Genomic DNA, 18,986 nt, shown 5'->3' with positions numbered 1-18,986 from the left:
TTTCATTATATATAGGGAACACTATAAAAAAAGTAAATAATTTTTTTCCTTGTCTAACTTCTAAATTTCAATTTGACTACAAATACACCTCTATTTTTTTTATCATGACCCACCATTAATTGTGAATGGTTCTTGAGAATAGTGATTTGTAAGTAAATTTTTGTAAATGTTTTTGTATGTATTGACGTTCTAGGTTATTAGTTTTAGTCTGTATGCTAATTTTAAGTTTTAATAAAGTTTTCTGATTATTTGAGTAATTTGCGTGATTTTTATAACGTGATTTTCTCGACTGTATGAGTGATTGTAAAGTTTCTCCTTTTAAACTATTTGTGAGTGAGTGTTGTAAATTAATTTTCGGTAGTTTTTTTTTTTGAGTGCCGATCATGATTTTGATATTCCTTGTAATTTAGAAAGGGAAGGGGGCAAAATAGACATTTCAAAAGAGGACATCTTGCTCACCCATCCCTTATACTTCCTCTGTTTCTAAATAAGTGCAACACTTCTTGTTTTCACGTTTGCCAATGCATTATTTTAACCATTAATATCTTCAATTATCAATAACTAAAAATTATAAAAAGTTGATATTAAAAAATTCACATTCAGACGAATCTAACAAGATCCACATGACTATGTTTTTCCTAAAATGTAAATCACCAAAGCTAATTAAAGTTTAAACTGTGAATAGTAAACACTATGCAAATGTTGCACTTATTTAGAAACGGAGGAAGTATAATAGAGATTTTTCTCCACTCAAGTCTCAAATATATAAATTCAGAAAATTGAACTAGAAAAATGGAAACCCCTCGTTGTGTTTTGTGCTACAGGTACAAATCTATACACGTCAAAAGTCAAAATTATGAGATGAAAATTGAAAATCAAACACAATAACAGTCTCAGTATTCGCTACTTTTTCTGAAATTGATTTTTCATTTCCAGAAGCAGAAGAAAAAATGTCAAGCATAACAAGCACCTTAATTCCTGTTCTGAGCAATGGGAATTATAGTTACCGTCATAATCCTCTCAAAACCCTCTTTTTTATTTCAACTCCAACACTCCATTTTTCTCTGCCCAAGCTTAGACTCCGAGTTTCTTCAATTGCTGTCATCGAAACGACGCCGGTTTGCTTCTCTTTTTTTTTTTTTTTTTTCTCATACTCATTTTGTTTTCTGCTCAATTTTGTCAATTGATATCATTACAGTTTACAGTTTACAGTTTACACCCTGTTGTTCTTTGTTGTCATATTTTTACATAGGATAAATCTTGCCTTTATGGGACTTGTGAATTATGATCACCTTCCTGCTTCCTTAAAAGTTAAAATCATGCCTTCCTAATTTGTAAATTCACTTTTCAGGAATCTGTTACAACCGACAAGAACAGTGATACTAACAAAAGCATTTTAGGTTGCCCAATTTGTTATGAACCTTTAACATGGAGTGGTGATTCAACTTTATCAATGTAAGTTATTTCCAGACTGTATTAGAGTTATGGTAAGTATATTATATTAGCGTCCTACACTACTAAGGAAACGAGTGTAGTTTAATATCATAATGAAACTATACTCGTTAGTCATTTCATTATTAGTCTAGGACGCTAATATAATATACTTACCATAACTCTAATCGACTGTAAACTGTAATAGCAGTGAAACCCTACCTCTGCCCTAGCATTTTGTATCTTTGTTTGTTGAACAAATTCATGGTATCTTAGGAATTTAACAATTAACATGATTTGCTTAGATGAGTTGAACATATTGCAGAGAGACTGTCAGTGGCACTACCCTACAAAGCCAAACCTCTAAGAAGACGTACTATGAGAACAAATTCATTTTTGACCTTACTACTTCAAGCGGGGCCAAGGATTATGTTGAATCCATGCCGCTAGTAACAGAGTTTTTCAGGTGCTGCTAATATTCAAATTGTCTTTATTGCTTACAACTTTGCTGTTTATGAGTTTATCTAAGCTCAAGGTTTAATATGAATGGATTGTTTCTTTATACAGTACTCCGTTCATGTCGTATCTGTATGAGCGAGGCTGGCGTCAAAACTTTGGGCTTGGTGGTTACCCAGGTGCTGATAAAGAGGTAATCTTGTCAGTTTTTCAGCTTTTTAGTCCCAGAAATTATAGTAGCTGGAATTTTTGGCTTTCAAACAACCTGTTACATACTTAGGATCTCTTGTCTTTCTTTGATCTTGTTTTAGCTTTTGCAAGTTTTTGATATGGGCAAATACTATCATGTCATCTTTTTTGTGTCCCTATTTTTTCCTATCATTATTAGAAAGTTTCATGTGATACTCTTTGGCCTTTGCTGATGTGTGTTGAATGCCTTATTTATAATTCAATATATTGTTCTTGGTTGCAGTTTGAAATGGCGAAAGAATACTTCAAACCTGTTTTAGGTGGAAACATTGTAGATGCTAGCTGTGGGAGTGGACTGTTCTCAAGGCTATTTGCCAAGAGTGGACTGTTTTCTCGTGTTGTTGCTCTTGACTATTCAGAAGCAATGTTGCAGCAGTGTTATGAATTTGTTAAAGAGGACCCAGGTTTCCCCAAAGAGTAGGAATCCCAATGTTATTATAGCTCATATCTTTGAGATCAATTAAAAACAGTGTCACATAATTCCCAGATCGCTTCGGAACTTGGACGAAATCAGGAACGGAGTCTCTGCATAGAGTTCTGATTTTACGGTAGAGCCCCCTTTAGAGGCGACTGTGAATTGCGAATTAGTTCTCCCATACCAATTCACAATTTGCAGTCACCCACTCACCCCCAGCGAATTTTGTGACACTGTTGGAACTCAAGTGTTTTTTTGCTGATAACGGATTCATTTGATGACCTATTTTGACAAGTTCTGGTTCGTAATTCTCTTTTTCAACAGGAAATTGATTTTGGTAAGAGCTGATATCTCTAGACTACCATTTGTTTCTGGCTCCATTGATGCCGTGCATGCTGGTGCTGCTTTACATTGCTGGCCTTCACCATCCAATGCTGTAAGCACAACTTGTTATTTACTGATGATTGTTATCCAGCTTTTCAGTTTTAAGTGCCACATACTCTAAATTGATATTGGTTTAGGGTAATCGAACTTAGTTCATTAGTGTGTTTAGTGCTGATGAATATAGGACATTGCGTAACAGCAGCAAGAACATTGAAGCATTAGATAATCTCTGCAGTTTGAACTTTGTCATGGATGGGTGTTTGTGCTGAACAGAAAGATTGTCAAGATTCTCTTTTTTATTGTCATTGTATTTTGTAAGGCTAAATTCTGTATATTTACCTATAATAATTACGCTTTGCCTCTTTGGCTCTGCAAATTCCAGTGCCTATATGCCATGTTTGATCTTTCTTGGTGCTTGGATACTTGTTGGAGGAATATGCTGTGAAAGGGGTTTAAATTCATTTAAAACTCCCCCTTTGTGTTACAGTGTTGCTTATATCTTTCACCATCACAAACGGTCAGCAAGCTGTATGAAGAAGAAAGAGGCATTTGAGTCATTCAATTTCTTCCTTTATATGTTGCGTTATTTTCTTCTATGAGAAAGTGTGGTTCATCAAATTGTCCCAATTTCAAATATCAAGTTCGGAAGATAATTTTGCAATTAATATATATATATATATATATATATATATATATATATATGTATATATGTATATATGTATATATGTATATATGTATATACATATACATATGTTTATATACATATACATATACATATGTATATATACATATACATATACATATGTATATATATATATACATATACATATGTGTATATATATATATATGTATATACATATGTGTATATATATACATATATATATATATGTATATACATATGTATATATATATATACATATATATACATATGTATATATGTATACATATATATGTTATACATATAACATATATGTATATACATATATATGTTATACATATAACATATATGTATATACATATACTCCCTCCGTCTTTTTTTATTTGCTACAAGCACTTTTTCACAAAGACCAAGGAGGGAGTGGGGACCATTGACATAAATGGAATTAATAAAAAAACAAATAGGTAAATTGTGGGACCTATGTATTATATATGGAAACATTTACAAAATCAAGAAGGGAGTGATGGCAAATTTGTAAATAAATGTGGGACCTATGTACTATATATGGAAATATTTGCAAATGTAGCAAATAAATTGAAACACCCCTAAATGGCAAAATGTAGCAAATAAAAAAAGACGGAGGGAGTATATGTTATACATATATATATATATATATAATATATATATGTATATATATATATATATATGTATATATATATATATATATATATATATATATATATATATATATATATATATATATGTATATATATATATGTATGTATGCATGTATGCATGTATGTATATGTATGTATGCATGTATGTATGTATTTATGTACATATATCTACTGATCTACATATCTACAAATATCTACTGATCTACATATATGTACATATATGTATTATGTATATATACATATGTGTATAATATATATGTATATGTATATATGTAGTCATATATGTACTGTTTTATTTTTTTTATGTAACAAATAAATGTGATATGTGTAGAGCAATATCACCATCTTCATTAATGAGCTTCTGTTTCCTTGTATTTGTTTATATTGTACTATGCATTAATGGATATTCTATATCTTAGTTGTTGCCTTTTTTTTTTGAAGGGTTTTACTTGTTGCTTAATGTTACTTAATGTTAGTTTTATAGATAAGTAATCTCAATGCCTTGACTTATACTCGAAATACTGCTGTTGTGATCTTAATGAACGTACAGGGTGCTGAAATAAGTCGCATATTAAGACCTGGGGGTGTATTTGTTGCCACAACTACCATAGGAGATGGCCCTTTCACACTTGTGCCATTTAGAAGTAATTTTCGTGAGGTAAATGATTAACTTAGAACTTAATTCGTTCAGCTACCAATTTTCTGTAGTGGACTTGACTGGTATTGGTCGGATCTCATTATTTTTGACACATGTTGTACTATTGTAGTACCTGCAGCAAATTTCAGGATCACGGATTTTTCTATCTGAACGTGAGCTTGAAGATCTCTGCACAACCTGTGGTCTAGTGGATTTTAGATGCACAAGGAATGGGCTCTTCGTCATGATCTCTGCTACAAAACCGAATTAAGCTTTTGGATCTCCTTTGATTGTCTGTCTGTCCGAGGTGTCATGCTCAAAATTCATTAAAAGTCCCGCGTTAGTATCTTTAATGGTATCCATGTATTGTATATGATACATAAATTATCTGACTGCTATCCGTGAAATTTTTTGGGTGCTGTCATTTAGGATTTTCATTTTCTTGTACATGGTTGTATCATTCCTTCTGCTTGTATACTTAATACCATCAGCATAAATTCACAATTCTCGGTACTTGATTCTGTTGATTCAGAGTTTCAATTAGAAAGAATTTCGTTCTGCATTATCTAGCTTATTGTACTGGTGGATTCTCTACTGATTTATTTTGGATTGTATATAGTATAAGCCTGTTAGCGTGCAGTGTGTCCAATATTCTGTGAGAAACATGTATTTACAGCAGATCAAGCCTTTCATTCTTGATGACATGCTCCAATTCTTCAACAAAGGCAGTAAGTCCTCGAAATTTTTTTCCCTCCCTTTCCTTTTTTTTTTCTTTGCTTGAAAGGTGGAATTTTACCCCCAGACCTGCAAATTACATTTTTTAACTTCATAAATTTTGAAGTTGTGAAATATGAGATACTTTGCTGCACAAATACAAACGTATTTTTACATTTACCAATTTACCACTATGAATACAAACTTATCTATTATGTGAAAACTTTTGTACAAACATGAATAAATATAGAAAAAAATGCACTAGCAAAAAAAAGTATTGTACAAAGTTTAGTTTTTTAATTGTTTACTTTGCATTCCTTAGGAAGACCCTGAGGGAACCTTTGTGTATCAGTGCAGTAGTTGTATATCATGAAGTTCTTCTGCACCCATCGCAGCCTTTGCTGGTTTGTGTTATCAAGCTGTTGGTTCATCCAGGCAGAGATTGAGCCAGACCCACGGCATGATGATTTACCATTGGACCAAACACAAGCATTTGCATTGAAGTTTCTGTAAGAAGCCATAAATGGAGCCTTGTTCCAGTCTGTCTTGATCCGCCCACCTTGCGTTGCCCAGTCTTCAGCGTCCCAGAGGCTCGAGTATATTCTCATTGCCTGCTTCTTTGGGAAAAGGACTCCAACGGATTCCAAGTTTTTATATTCTCTGATAGGTGTACCATCAACAGAAAATCTGAGACCAAGCAATATAGCAAGGTAAGAAGGATTACAGTCATGATCATTATAATATAATCCGCCCCCATGTCTGTTTCGGTTATCCTGGTATGTGAAAACTACTAAGGGGACAGAGGGATTGTGTGTTTATGAATTAAATGGATGCGTTACTTACATGATTCTTTGGGGATTCCAGAGAACGGAATAGGTGTGAAAGTCAGTAGTGGGGTCGAACCAGAGACGGAATTGCTGCTCTCGGCCACCTTTCCCTTCTGTGAAAATGTTTGTATGGAGAGTATAGGGCTGGCCAGTGACGTTGCCCAAGAATTCGAAGTCTACCTCATCATGGGTAGGTCCTTGGGATGATAACTGTTAATTTGAGAATTGAAGAATTAATATCAGCATGATAGTGCTATTAGAAAACAGGACACTGATAGTACTTAAATATTTTAAGCAGGGTACTAATTATAATTTTCAACGGCTGACTAGAAGGTGGAGAGAGACATACGTAGTAGGCAGTTACAGTGCCAGCAGAGTTCCCTGGAACAAGCTTGATTTGCATATCAATCTTCCCAAAGAGGTATTGGTTCTTAGACTGGAAGCCTGAGCCGGAGGTTTTATCAAGGGAAAGGGTGAGGAGCTGGCCGTTCTTTAGAATCTTGGCACGACCATCTCCCCAAGTGATGTCGAAATTTTGATTGAAACCACTGGCAGCAGATGCTGCTGCAGTCAAAGACACAACCACAAGAATATTGACGAGGAAGGTAGAAGTAGCCGAAGCCATAGAGAGCAAATGATGGTAGTTGGTAAGTGATATATATTTTGCAAATGGAAAATGCTTGTTTTGATGATTTCGTAGGTTGCATGGGGCAGGATATATATGTGTCAGAATATGAGGAATGATGATCAAGGCGGCTGGTGAAGTTGGTAGAAAGACAATGATTTGTTGACTACTAGTTTACTAGTACTAAGCTACTATTATGGATAGGAATTAGGATTCTAGCTAGGAAGGCTCAAATGATGAAGGTGAAACAGCTGGTATCTTTTCATGAGGCACTAATATTACTACAAGTTGTAAAATTGTAGAATGAAAATGAGATTGTTTTTGGCCATCAGTCAAATGTCTTGATTTAGCAGAGCTGAACAAAGTTGCCGCCTAGCTGTGGCACCTCTGAACAAGTTACCGCACAGTTCTAGAGTGCTAGTAAATTCGAGGCGAAAGGTTCTTTTCTGAAGGAAGCGATCGAGTTCCGACAAATGAATTGGTGATATCTTTAGGCCTTGTTCTTTTGGACTGGGAAAAACTGAACTGAACTGTAGAGAGTAAGTGTACTGAACCGCAGAGAGTAACTGAACTAAAAATAAGTCCAAAAGAAGAGGACCTTAATACCTTTACCAACCAATGTCATTAGTGTTACCTTAAAAAAAGAAAAATTAGCATAGGAGAGAATGAGATAGTGGAGATGAGATCATGACCATGAGTAGCTTTGTTAATTGGGCGGGCCTAGCCGGGTTATTATTAGTTGCCATGTTGATGAGCTAAAGCAGGCGGAACCATTTAAGTTGTGGGTTAATCGCAGGACGATAACCAATGGGCAAATAGAAGAGGAAGGAGATGGTAGGAGAGACAAACGAATAAAATATAGGGACTTGACATTTTTTTTTTCTTTTTATTTATGTATATATTTATTTATCATCTAGTTCTTTCTCAGCTGTGAAATAAGTGAAACACTTCTTAATTTTATGTGAGAGGCTTTTTGAGATAAGTGTTTCACTTATTTTAAAACGGAGGAAATATTTATTATCATTTGGAAAAATAGATCTTGTCCAATAAAGACCATGTCAATTATAGTTTTATTCTATCAAAAACTAAACCTTAACTCAATCCTTATCTGTTTGCGCCACCCTGTTTATTACTCTGCTATGCAACACAGCTAGGGAATAGGGGATCCTCTTCCTCAAACAACTTCGTTCAAAATATAAATGTTTGGCATGATAGAATTTGCAGAGGGAAAAGCAACTAAAATGATCTTTTGTTTCTTTTGGGCCAGAATACCCATAGCCTAGTTTGAAGAAAGAAATAAGCCTTATACTTTGATTATTAATTACTCCCTCCGTCCCAAAATATAGTTTCCATTTTCATTTTGGGTGTCCCAAAATATAGTTTCCATTTCTATATTTAATTCCTCATTTTTTCATATTTTGTCTAGAAAAACCGTGTCCCATCATTTATTTGCTTCTTGAATTTTGTTTTTTTTCCCTTTGTTTATTCAACCAAAATGTTACAATGAATGCTCTTTCACCAATTATTCTCCATTCTTTCTCCTAAAATCATCTTTTCCCATACAACATTTATTTAAATAAACAAAAAATCTTTACTATCCCTCTTATATTCTACTTGCATAAATTACCATAAAAAAAGGGAAATGGAAACTATATTTTGGAACGGAGTCCCTTAATTTGTTTTTCCACTACTTTATGTTTGTTGATTTTAATATGCATATAACCATCATTGCAACAGGTTTTCCGTACTTTGCTTTTAATTGGTTGAATAAAGCATTAATTACTTACTAATGGTTAATGTCTAACCACTAAAGCACTTAGTTTCTGTGACAATGTTACTCAGATAGGACATGGAGAGCATCTGCTTATTTTTAGTGACAATGTTGCTTAGATAGGACATAGGACATGGAAATCATCTAGTGGGAGATCAAGTGGTAAGCCATAAGAGCTCCCACCTCTAGGCTCCAAAGTTGGGGGTTTTATCTTTACCATCCCCAACTGTAGACTGTAGTAGGGGATTTGTTATGGTTTTTCACTTTTTGATTATTTTTTGTCATATTAAAACTTGAGCTCTTTACTTAAAAATTTGTCTACCTAATAGGTAATTGAGAAATAGATACATAAATATATATGAATAGTGGGAATTGTTATTACTTATCATTATGTTTCCCTGTTGGGATTAATTATCTTAAGGTTTAATGATCAATATAATAGGATTGTCATAATTTCTTAGGGTTACCTATACTTTTTTGGGCTAACTTGCCATTATTTATGGGCTACTTATATAAATTAAGGAGATACTTATGTTTTAATATAGTTGGAGTGTGGGCCAAATGTGCGGGAGACTTGCTCAATATGATAATATTATTAAGAGTTGAGATTTAGTGCTTGTTTTGTTGAATGTAGGAAGTATAAATTTTTTGGAAGTTTATTTTTTCCATGTAATTGTATTTCCTAAGATTTGCCGAAGGTTGTTTGGTGATTCATGGGAAATGAAAATTCCCATGAGAATTTCCATTTACTTAGGTCCTCCTAGGTAAGTAATTTCCTCTATTTTGTAGGAAGTGGAATTTTCTAGGAATTTCTATTTCTCATTAATTTATTAACCAAACGACATCAAAAAATTCCAATTCCTAGTAATTCTAACTTCCCATATTAAAAAATGTCAACCAAACAAGCACTAAGTGCATAATAACATTTTCTATGGATATGATAGTGGTAGTTCGTAGTTGTGAATTATGATAGCCGAGTAGCCGAGTTGTGCTGAATTCACTGTTCTGGTCTAATGGGATCATGAGCTATAGCTGTTTGTAATATACAAAGTTCCACTAAAAGCATGTAAAAGTAGGTGCTTGAAACAACTTAATAAGAAATTGTGTGTGTATATATTATAACAATTATATATACATATGTATATGTCGATGAGAGACTAAAGTTTACCTCCAATATTTTAGTGGAGATTATTATATTGATACAGCTTGATGAAAATGTGTCTTTTTTTACAATGTATACCCCATTCCTCACAAAAGAAATACAAAATGCGACTTACGTCTAGTTCAAAAGGTGAAGTGTTACAGGATATTATATACTCCACAAAGTTTATATATTAGCAATGCTATAGCAACCGTAAGAGACCACCGTGAATTGAGCAATGATTTTAAACTCGTGGATCCGTTGCAAATTAGTCTGTGGTCATGATATACGCACACAGGTTGAGACCTATAAATGTTACACATGAGATCCACACAAAATACAATTGATTAGTCAAAAATCAATTAACGTAGCCGAGAAGGCAAAAAGATAACAATACAACACAAACCCTTATAAAAGACAGTCTAATGATAAGCTTAATGTAAGATGGTAATTGTTACATTTTTTTGGTAGTTAGTTATACTTTTTGCACGATTAGTTATTATGTTTAGGATAAAAGTTATAATTGTGTAATCATTAGTTATAATTTTTGGGTCAATAGTTATCATTTTTTGTTCAATTAGTTATTATGGTTAATAGGTTTGACGTTAAGCTTAACGTCAGACCATCTTACCAAAAACCTACTCACAATAAAATAGATTGAGCCACACTTGTATGAGCAAGATGCTAATTATAAATTAATTGTAATCTTACTTTGTTCAAAAACTTTGACAATATAATGCATGTCACATGACACTTTTTTTTTCAATCGTAATTATGTCAATTTCGTACAATAATTTTTTTTGACTCATCTTGATTTTTATGATTATGTTTTTTGTGAAAATCAAGTTTTTAAATTACAATCACCCCTAGGAAAATTAAGTTACAAGATATCTATAAAGTATGTTTAAGTAAATGACTTACTATTCCCTCTTATTTAGTACTAACATCTTTCTATATCAAATTCACACCAAATATAAATTGACTACAAAAATTGTATGTTCATAATTATCCAAATGAAGGGCATGCATAAAATTGCTGGGCCAATGACTAGCAAACATTTAGAATCTAAAATTAAAAGGAATTTATTAAATCATAGTACTTCGATAATTTATTAAGATTTGACACAACTATACAATTCACGTACAATTATAACTATCAAATGACTTAGGCTATGTTCAGTTGACCTTATTTTTGTTTATTTCAAATCTAATCAGATCAGAAAAAATAAATCCAGATCAGATCAGATCATGCTTATATTTTAAAACTCATTATTACTATTAATACTATTATTTACTAGTACATTTATTCAAACGGATTATTATTGTTGCTGTTGTACTTATTAATTACTAATATTGATAATTATTATTAATCTCGTTGTTATCATTAGGTAGGAAATGAACTTGAGTGAGGTGAAGAGAGAAAATTAGGTAGCCATTTCATTGCTTCTATTTTCATAGAAAACATATAGATGTAGGTGGTCGTGTTAGAACGAATAGGAATACGAATAACTGATATATGATGGTAGTAAAAAGGATAGTAGTAGTACGAACCTGGAAGAGCAGAAAGTGATGACATAATCAGCAGAAGAACAAGTAAAGATGCTAGAAGGATCATCATAAGCATAACTATAAGCAGTAGGGCATGCACTCTTGAATAACTTGGAATAATAAGTGGGATGACAAACCGACGGACCACCATACAATCCTCTACAACAATACTCATCGGTGTCGAAAACGTCGCATGCACTCCGGCATGCAACCGTCTTGCCGTGATTAGATGTTTTAACAGATAGTTCCTTAGGGCAGTTTCTTCTAAGGTCTTTATCACATCCAGCAATTGTGCAATTCCCTGTCCCTTTAAGAGGTTTCACTGCTACTGGGATGTTAAACCCGTCGACAAGGCTTACGTCGTAGAAGTCGGTTTTCCCGAGCGTGAACTCCGCTAAAGATGCCGGTGTCGCACCGGCACCTCCGCATTTGAGGGTTGTGCCGCATGCACCTGTTTGGCAAGGGCCATTGCCATCTTGATCAAAGTTGCACCCTGTTCGACCCCATATTCGGCCTGACCATGTCATTGGAGCGTTGAAAACCATGGATTGGCCTGGCTTTAAGACAAAGCCTCCTCCGTTGAAGCTTTCACCTGGTGTAACGGCGGGCCATATAGTCTCTTTGCAATGGTTTGTGATGGTGAACACTCTTGCAGCTTCTGATAATCTCCAGCTTCCTACATTCAACAAATTTAATACAACGTTAGATTAATGTCTTTTCTTAGGATTATTAAATGTCTCAATTGGAGATATGATGTTATAATCGACATATTAATTATATGCATGCAGTGAAGGACCTACATTGAGGCAAGAGATAACGCTAGTTGACACGCAAATATCTAAAAGTTTAATCTATTTTATTTCCATTGAGCTATTAAAAAATTGTGTAAATTGTCTATACAACAATGCCACAATCAGTCTCAAAATCTATAATTGATACCCTAAGACTAAGACTAAATTCCTAGGTTGTCCGCCACTTCATGCATACATGGTGTTACTAACAATTTACTATAAGAACATGAGAAAAAAAAACCTACGCACCTTGAGAAAGAAGGAAGATTATAAAGAAAAAAGGTAATAGGAGTGAGATTGGTTGTGTTTCCATGGTTTTTAGATGGAACTTCGATCCCTTTCTGAATAACGATTGTGATTGAAGTCGGTATTTAAGGGAGAGAGGTGAATTGAAGGTTTGATTTAAAGCATTAGACTAAAGAGGGAATACGTGAGTTGAAGGGGAGAGACATGATCACAATATTAGAAACATGATAATTTTGAAAAGGCAAGGCTTTTGCAATAAAATTTTGGGAGATCCTTTAGCGATAACTATCATGCACGTTGTCTTTGATTCTATTCTTGCTTCGGGAGAGTTGTGTGAAAAAGGCGAGGGATCTCTTAACGAGGATACACTAAGGAGGATAACCCTGCACTTGGGGTTGTTTGGAAGTGGCCTATGGAATTTGGGTTCAAGTAAAGATTAAACTAATTGTAGGCATCATTTTTTGAAGATGTGGAAGGCTTGGTGATTAAGAAGTACTCCCTCCGTTTATGAGGCATGTAAAGCATATTTTTACATATCAAAAATTTAGTTAGTTTTAATTAAATTTGTATAGGTAATAAGAATTGACATTGGCCTTGTTTAGTATAGAGAGGTTTGGGTAAAATTAGAGATCTGATATCATATTAAAGGATTTAACTAGTCAATCCTCTAATTTAAGTTTTTGGTAAATAGAGGTTTGAAATAGCTTTTTGGGATCAAAAAGCTCTTTTTAAAAAAATTGGCGGAAGGAGCTTTTTGATATTAGGGGTTTGAGAATGAAAAAAAAATTATATTTATGTCCTAAATTTCTCTAAATTACTACCCTTAACTAAGTATCATGAACCTAACATATTAAGCTAATGTCTTTATTGGTCATTTTACACGATCAATTAACAATTAACTATCAGTTATCTACCAAACACCTTTATACAAACATCTAATACAATTAGCTAGTTAAATCAGCTAATACAAGCATCTAACAACTAACGACTATCCGCTAATTGCCAAACGGGAAATATTATATTGATAATATAGAATGAATGATTTATAATCTTATCTTGATAGTATGAATTTGCATTTTATTTTACATTTGTATTATAGAATGTCTTATTTTTTGAAACAAATTTCCTTATAATTTGAAACGGAGAAAGTAAATAACTTATGACTGATAATTTTACCTGATTAACTAATGATGGTGTAATTACATCTGCACTTATGTCCTTACATGTTTCTTTAGTGTTTACATCAACTTATCTATTAAATTTGATAATTATTTAACAAGATCATGAACTGGCTTGCCCCCACAAGTAACATTAGAATAAGGGATTACCTGTGGATTACTTGTTGTTATCTGATTTGTTAACGATTTGCATAATTTAGTTGCTTAGGTTTCGGATTTTCTAGAATTTTTTTACATTTTCTACAATGGATTTCTGTTAATTTTTGGAGGTGATAGATAGTGAATTTTTGTCTTTTTGATTGATTGTTGCATTAATGTGTAGAAATTTTTTTTAATTAAAGTTTGTCGTTAATAGTAATTTTTCATCTTGCATCAATTGCAATTTTCTTGGTTATTTTGATGGTGGTGTGGTGATTCTGCCTAGCTATGGCAGTGTGCAAGGAGAAGGTTTTGTGGCGGAGGGGGAGAGTGGTTCCATAGGGAGGTGTGGGGGTGAGGGTGCGGTAGGGGAGGGGAAGGGAGGGGTTTCAGTTGGTTGGGGTTGGGGGAGGGGAAGGGAGGGGTTTCAGTTGGTTGGGGGAGGGGAGGAGTGAAAAACAAATTTTGTTTTGTTAAAGTTTTTTTTACCTGTTTTAAAGGTCACGGGTTAGCTTGACCTGCTATAGCAATTTTGGTGTGAAGTTTGTATTATTTAAAAATAATCCAAAGTTTGTATTATTGCGAGAGAACAGGTAAAAATTTGTAGTATTCTAGTTCAAAAATCCAAAAAAAAAAACAGCAAACTTTCTATCCTTATGGGTTTTGGCCCCATGTCTTCTATACTAGCAAGTGTAAAGTAAACCACCAAGCCGAACTTCATTTTGTTGATTACAGATGTTGTTGCTTCCCTTTATTAAATTTTTCGTCAAATAGGACCCCTTATATTAACGGGCCATGGGTGATTCCCCCCTCAAAACAACCCCCATGATCGGGCTTATGGAGGTCAAATCTAGCTGTGTTGATGGCCGAAACTATTTATTGAGGGTGTTGCAATTGTTATCATTGTGGTGATGTCGTCATGGATCTAATATCCATATATGGGGAAAAAAACTTCTGCCTCACTTATTTGTACCTTAATTTGTGTTGCTCAGTTTTATTGGTTGATCATGCCAATTAGTTTTTACTTTATTTATTTTTTAAAAATAAGAAATTTGTTCAAATCTAATGATGTGGACCAATAATAATGACCGGCACATATAATGTTACAAAGAAGTGGGACAAAAGATTTGAAATCTCAAGCCGTTGTTATTGATTTTTCTTCCTTTGAATTTATTTGGAAGTATCTGATACAATTTATTACTCCCCATACTTTTTTTCTGAAAATATGGAGTAAATCTTATTTTGAAAATTCTTTTAAAATGGAAAATTTTAGAAAGGCTATTAAAAAATAGGGTTATTCTTATATAATGCAGCTTTTATGATTGCAAATGAACATTAAATACATTTCCTAGAGTAATATGCCCTTTATCTCCCAAAGGATTTTCGATTTTTCCTTTTCATATTTGTCAATGCACGTTTTGTATCATTAACTAGTATTTAGGCTCGGGCGTTGTCCCGGATTGGTATTGTGTTTCCGAATTGATATGTATTTTTTCTATTCCCACTTAAATACATTAAGGAAAACTCAACATTTAAAAGTTACAAATATAATAATGTGGATACTTAAAGCATGATTAAAAGTTGGTTGAGATGGTATTGTGTCATGTATAATAGTGAGAAGTTACGGGTTCAAATCTTGTTGCAAGCTAATTTTACTTTTGTTAATTGACATGACTTATGTACACATTGGACAATTCTAAGTTTCTAACTGGAGTAATATAGTTGCCACGTGACGTGTATACATTGTCACACACGCTTTTTAATATATTTGTCTAGATACTTTGAATTACATATTAGTTAAAATTAGAAAAGTTTGATTTTCATATGTATTCATTGAAACGAATCAAACAAGACCCCATACCACATGACTATATTTTTATTTTTATTTTAGTAACTTATGAAATAATCATGCATCTATGGATGTAATTAATATTTATTTATTGCTTAATGCATCCATTTTTAGCTTGTTATATGCAGCCCCATAAAAAAAAGTAAAAAAAAAACCAATAAAGAGATCCAATATTATATAATTTCTTATCTCTATTATATAATGGAAGGGGGGAGTTATAGTGTCCCCCTATTAATTTACTTAATTACCAACTAGAATTTTTTGCACGCGATGCATGCTTGAATTTTTTTCAAAACAGAAACTCAATTTTCTTCGACATAAGAGTCAAAATTTGAACATTAGACATACAAAGTATAATTGTTTTTAATTGAAAATTTGATTGGTTTAGTTTCTGTCACTTAAGTCTCTCACCATTCTTTTTGTTTTTTTTTTTTACTTTTCAAAGTTAAATTCTATGAACAAAATAGAAATTTTATTGAATTTATTTATGATTTCTAATATTATAATTTTTTAGTTGATTTTTGAATTAAGTACAGTACTTCATAAATTGTAAAGAAAGTGGAACACTTTGATTTCAAGTCAATTTTTCATAGGTTGTAGTTTGTAAGTGAATTTTTAAGTTTTTAGTAAAGTTTGTAATTCCTCATTTTAGTGATTTGCATAACGTAAATTATGCAATTTTATGATTTTAGTTGACTTGTGAGTGATTGTTATAATTATATTTTTGGTATTTTTGTTTGAACCCCTTTGATTTGTAAGTGAATTTGTAATTTAGAATGGGAAGGGGAATAGTCTCTTCATTCGGGGACACCATAGCTCCCCCTTCCCTTATATAATAGAGATATGTTGTACTTTAATTCTTGAATGATATTTTACATAAATCTTTTTACCTTGATAATTAATTGCTATTATATAATAGAAAAAGATAGGTCCAAATATATGTAAAAGTTTCATTATATATAGGAAACACTATAAAAAAGTAAATATTTTTTTTTTCTTGTCTAACTTCTAAATTCTGATTTCACTACAAATACACCTCTATTTTTTTATCATGGCCTACATCAATTGTGAATGGTTCTTGAGAATAGTGATTTTAAGTAATTTTGTAAATGTTTTGTATGTATTGACGTTCTAGGTTATTAGTTTAGTTTTATATGTTAATTTTAAGTTTTAATAAAGTTTCCTGATTATTTGAGTGATTTGCGTGATTTTATAACTGATTTTCTCAATTGTATGAGGTGTTGTAAAGTTTCTTCTTTTAAGTGTTTGTGAGTGAGTGTGTAAATTAATTTTCGGTAGTTTCTTTGATGCCGATTTTGATTTTGACATTCCTCTTGTAATTTAGAAAGGTAAGAGGGGTAAAATAGGCGTTTCAAAAGAGGACACCATTGCTCCCCCCTTCCCTTATATAATAGAGATTAGTAAATCAACTACTACCAAAAGTAGGAGAAAAACAAAGTCAAAGTCAAATATAGTATTAAACAGTTATCTTAAATGTTGAAAGCAATCAAGTTATAATTGACCTAGCAAAAAAAAGAAACATTGACTATAAGATTTAGTATATTTATTTTGAAAAAGGAAAAAAGAATTTATATCAATCAAATATCATATCAATTAATTCACAAATGCAATCAAGTATTACATCAAAAATGAAAATTCAATCAATTAATAAAGTGAAACGGTTTATTTTAACACAAAGGACTATGCTAATATAATATAAGAAAACCTAAATACATTCACTTAACATTCTTTTATCGTTGATCAAATTTAATTTTAAAAACCTAAAAGTAAGAATAGGTTAAAAAATTAATTATAGAAGGGTTAAGTGATAGGCTTAACCTACAAAATTTAGCCATTTTTTTTTTTATATTTATGCCCAAATTTCTACCGCTGTTCATCCCCAAAATGCTAGAATTTATTTTTTTTGGAAAAATTAAAAAACCCAAGCACGTATTGCCTGCAAAATTTGCTAGTATATATATATATATATATATATATACACACACACACACACACTAGCATTATATGTACGGGATGTGTGCCACAATAGATTACTATTAAATGCAACATCAAAAAGTGTTAAAAACTAATTTGAATGTAATAATTTTATACTGAATGTTGATGAAGGTTATGGTTTTTTTGTTCGCATTGCTTTAGTGTAAAGAGTAACTAGTATTTGGGCCCAGACGTTGCCTCGGGTGATATTTTTTTCGAACTTGCATTTGTTTATTTCAATTCGCATTAAAATATAATAAAGAAAACTCAATATTTGAAAGGTGCAAATATAATAATGTGGACATTCAAAACATGATTAAAAGTTGATTGAGATGGTAATTATACTTTACGTAATAGCAAGATGTCATGGGTTCAAATCATTTGAAGGGTTTTAAATTAGAAAAAAAAGAAAGGGAAGAATTTTGTGCATTATGATATTTAAAATACACATTTGAAAATACTGGTATTGAGGTTTTTTGGAATTTGGGAATGTATATTGTTTTCGGTGAACATCCTGCAGCAATAGGAATAAACCTTTAGAATATTTTGTTTGTGATATGCATTTATAAATGCATATTTTAGATCATTTCCTCATAACAATGGCACCAATGCACCATATTGCCATAAGATGGAAGTATAGGACAATTTTAATGTGAAGCCCCATTAGATACTTGCCAAAACTTCTTTTGTTTTTGTAAAGAAACGTTTAGGGTTTAATTGTGTGTTTTGTATTGATGTCAAGTATCCAATATATAGTACATCCTAGAAGGAAACTAAATAACAATACACCCTATACATAAGGAAAGAGATATTAACAAATATTGACAAATCCCTATACAATCTCGCCTAACACCCCCCCGCAAGTTGGGCATGGGTAGGATCCAAAATGCCCAACTTGGACAATAATAAATCAAACCGAGTTTTCCCAAGTGCTTTGGTGAAAATATCGGCAAGCTGAGCCTTGGTGTGAACATAGGAGGGATGAATGAGATCGTCGCGGATGGTGTCGCGAACAAAATGGCAGTCAATGTCAATGTGCTTGGTACGTTCATGAAACACTGGATTTTGGGCAATGTGGAGAGCAGACTGACTATCACAAAAGAGAGGGATGGCTTTGGGATGATGCACACCCAAGCTTAATAATAAAGCTTTCAACCACTTCAACTCACAAGTAAGAGATGCCATGGAGCGATATTCCGCCTCAGCAGAAGAGCGGGAAACAGTGAGTTGCTTCTTAGTCTTCCAAGAAATAGGAGA

General features: G+C 32.7%; 3 protein-coding genes across 3 annotated transcripts; 1 reads left to right on the top strand and 2 right to left on the bottom strand.

Moving 5' to 3' along the window:
- The first annotated feature begins 804 nt into the window (after nucleotides 1–804).
- Nucleotides 805–5,434, top strand: LOC104884985 (hypothetical protein). The gene is made up of 8 exons (XM_010669695.4): nucleotides 805–1,118; nucleotides 1,352–1,455; nucleotides 1,757–1,897; nucleotides 1,999–2,080; nucleotides 2,360–2,553; nucleotides 2,876–2,987; nucleotides 4,821–4,928; nucleotides 5,038–5,434. Exons 1-8 carry the CDS (start codon nucleotides 951–953, stop codon nucleotides 5,176–5,178), a joined length of 1,050 nt encoding a protein of 349 aa, XP_010667997.1. The 5' UTR covers nucleotides 805–950; the 3' UTR covers nucleotides 5,179–5,434.
- Nucleotides 5,435–5,805: 371 nt separating this feature from the next.
- LOC104884986 (probable xyloglucan endotransglucosylase/hydrolase protein 23) lies at nucleotides 5,806–7,194 on the bottom strand. Its single transcript, XM_010669696.4, has 3 exons — nucleotides 6,798–7,194; nucleotides 6,465–6,658; nucleotides 5,806–6,308 (listed from the first exon to the last, which is right to left on the bottom strand). The coding sequence occupies exons 1-3, from the start codon at nucleotides 7,071–7,073 to the stop codon at nucleotides 5,918–5,920; spliced, it is 861 nt and encodes a 286-aa protein (XP_010667998.1). The 5' UTR covers nucleotides 7,074–7,194; the 3' UTR covers nucleotides 5,806–5,917.
- A 2,740-nt stretch (nucleotides 7,195–9,934) lies between these two features.
- On the bottom strand, nucleotides 9,935–12,769 carry LOC104884987 (pathogenesis-related thaumatin-like protein 3.5). Its single transcript, XM_010669698.3, has 3 exons — nucleotides 12,573–12,769; nucleotides 11,536–12,208; nucleotides 9,935–10,291 (listed from the first exon to the last, which is right to left on the bottom strand). The coding sequence occupies exons 1-3, from the start codon at nucleotides 12,634–12,636 to the stop codon at nucleotides 10,144–10,146; spliced, it is 885 nt and encodes a 294-aa protein (XP_010668000.1). The 5' UTR covers nucleotides 12,637–12,769; the 3' UTR covers nucleotides 9,935–10,143.
- Nucleotides 12,770–18,986: the final 6,217 nt, after the last annotated feature.

Source organism: Beta vulgaris, chromosome 1, assembly GCF_026745355.1.
Source record: "Beta vulgaris subsp. vulgaris cultivar EL10 chromosome 1, EL10.2, whole genome shotgun sequence".
Lineage (NCBI taxonomy): Eukaryota > Viridiplantae > Streptophyta > Magnoliopsida > Caryophyllales > Amaranthaceae > Beta > Beta vulgaris.
The sequence above is the reverse complement of the archived record's forward strand: the minus strand, read 5'-3'. Positions and strand labels throughout refer to the sequence as shown.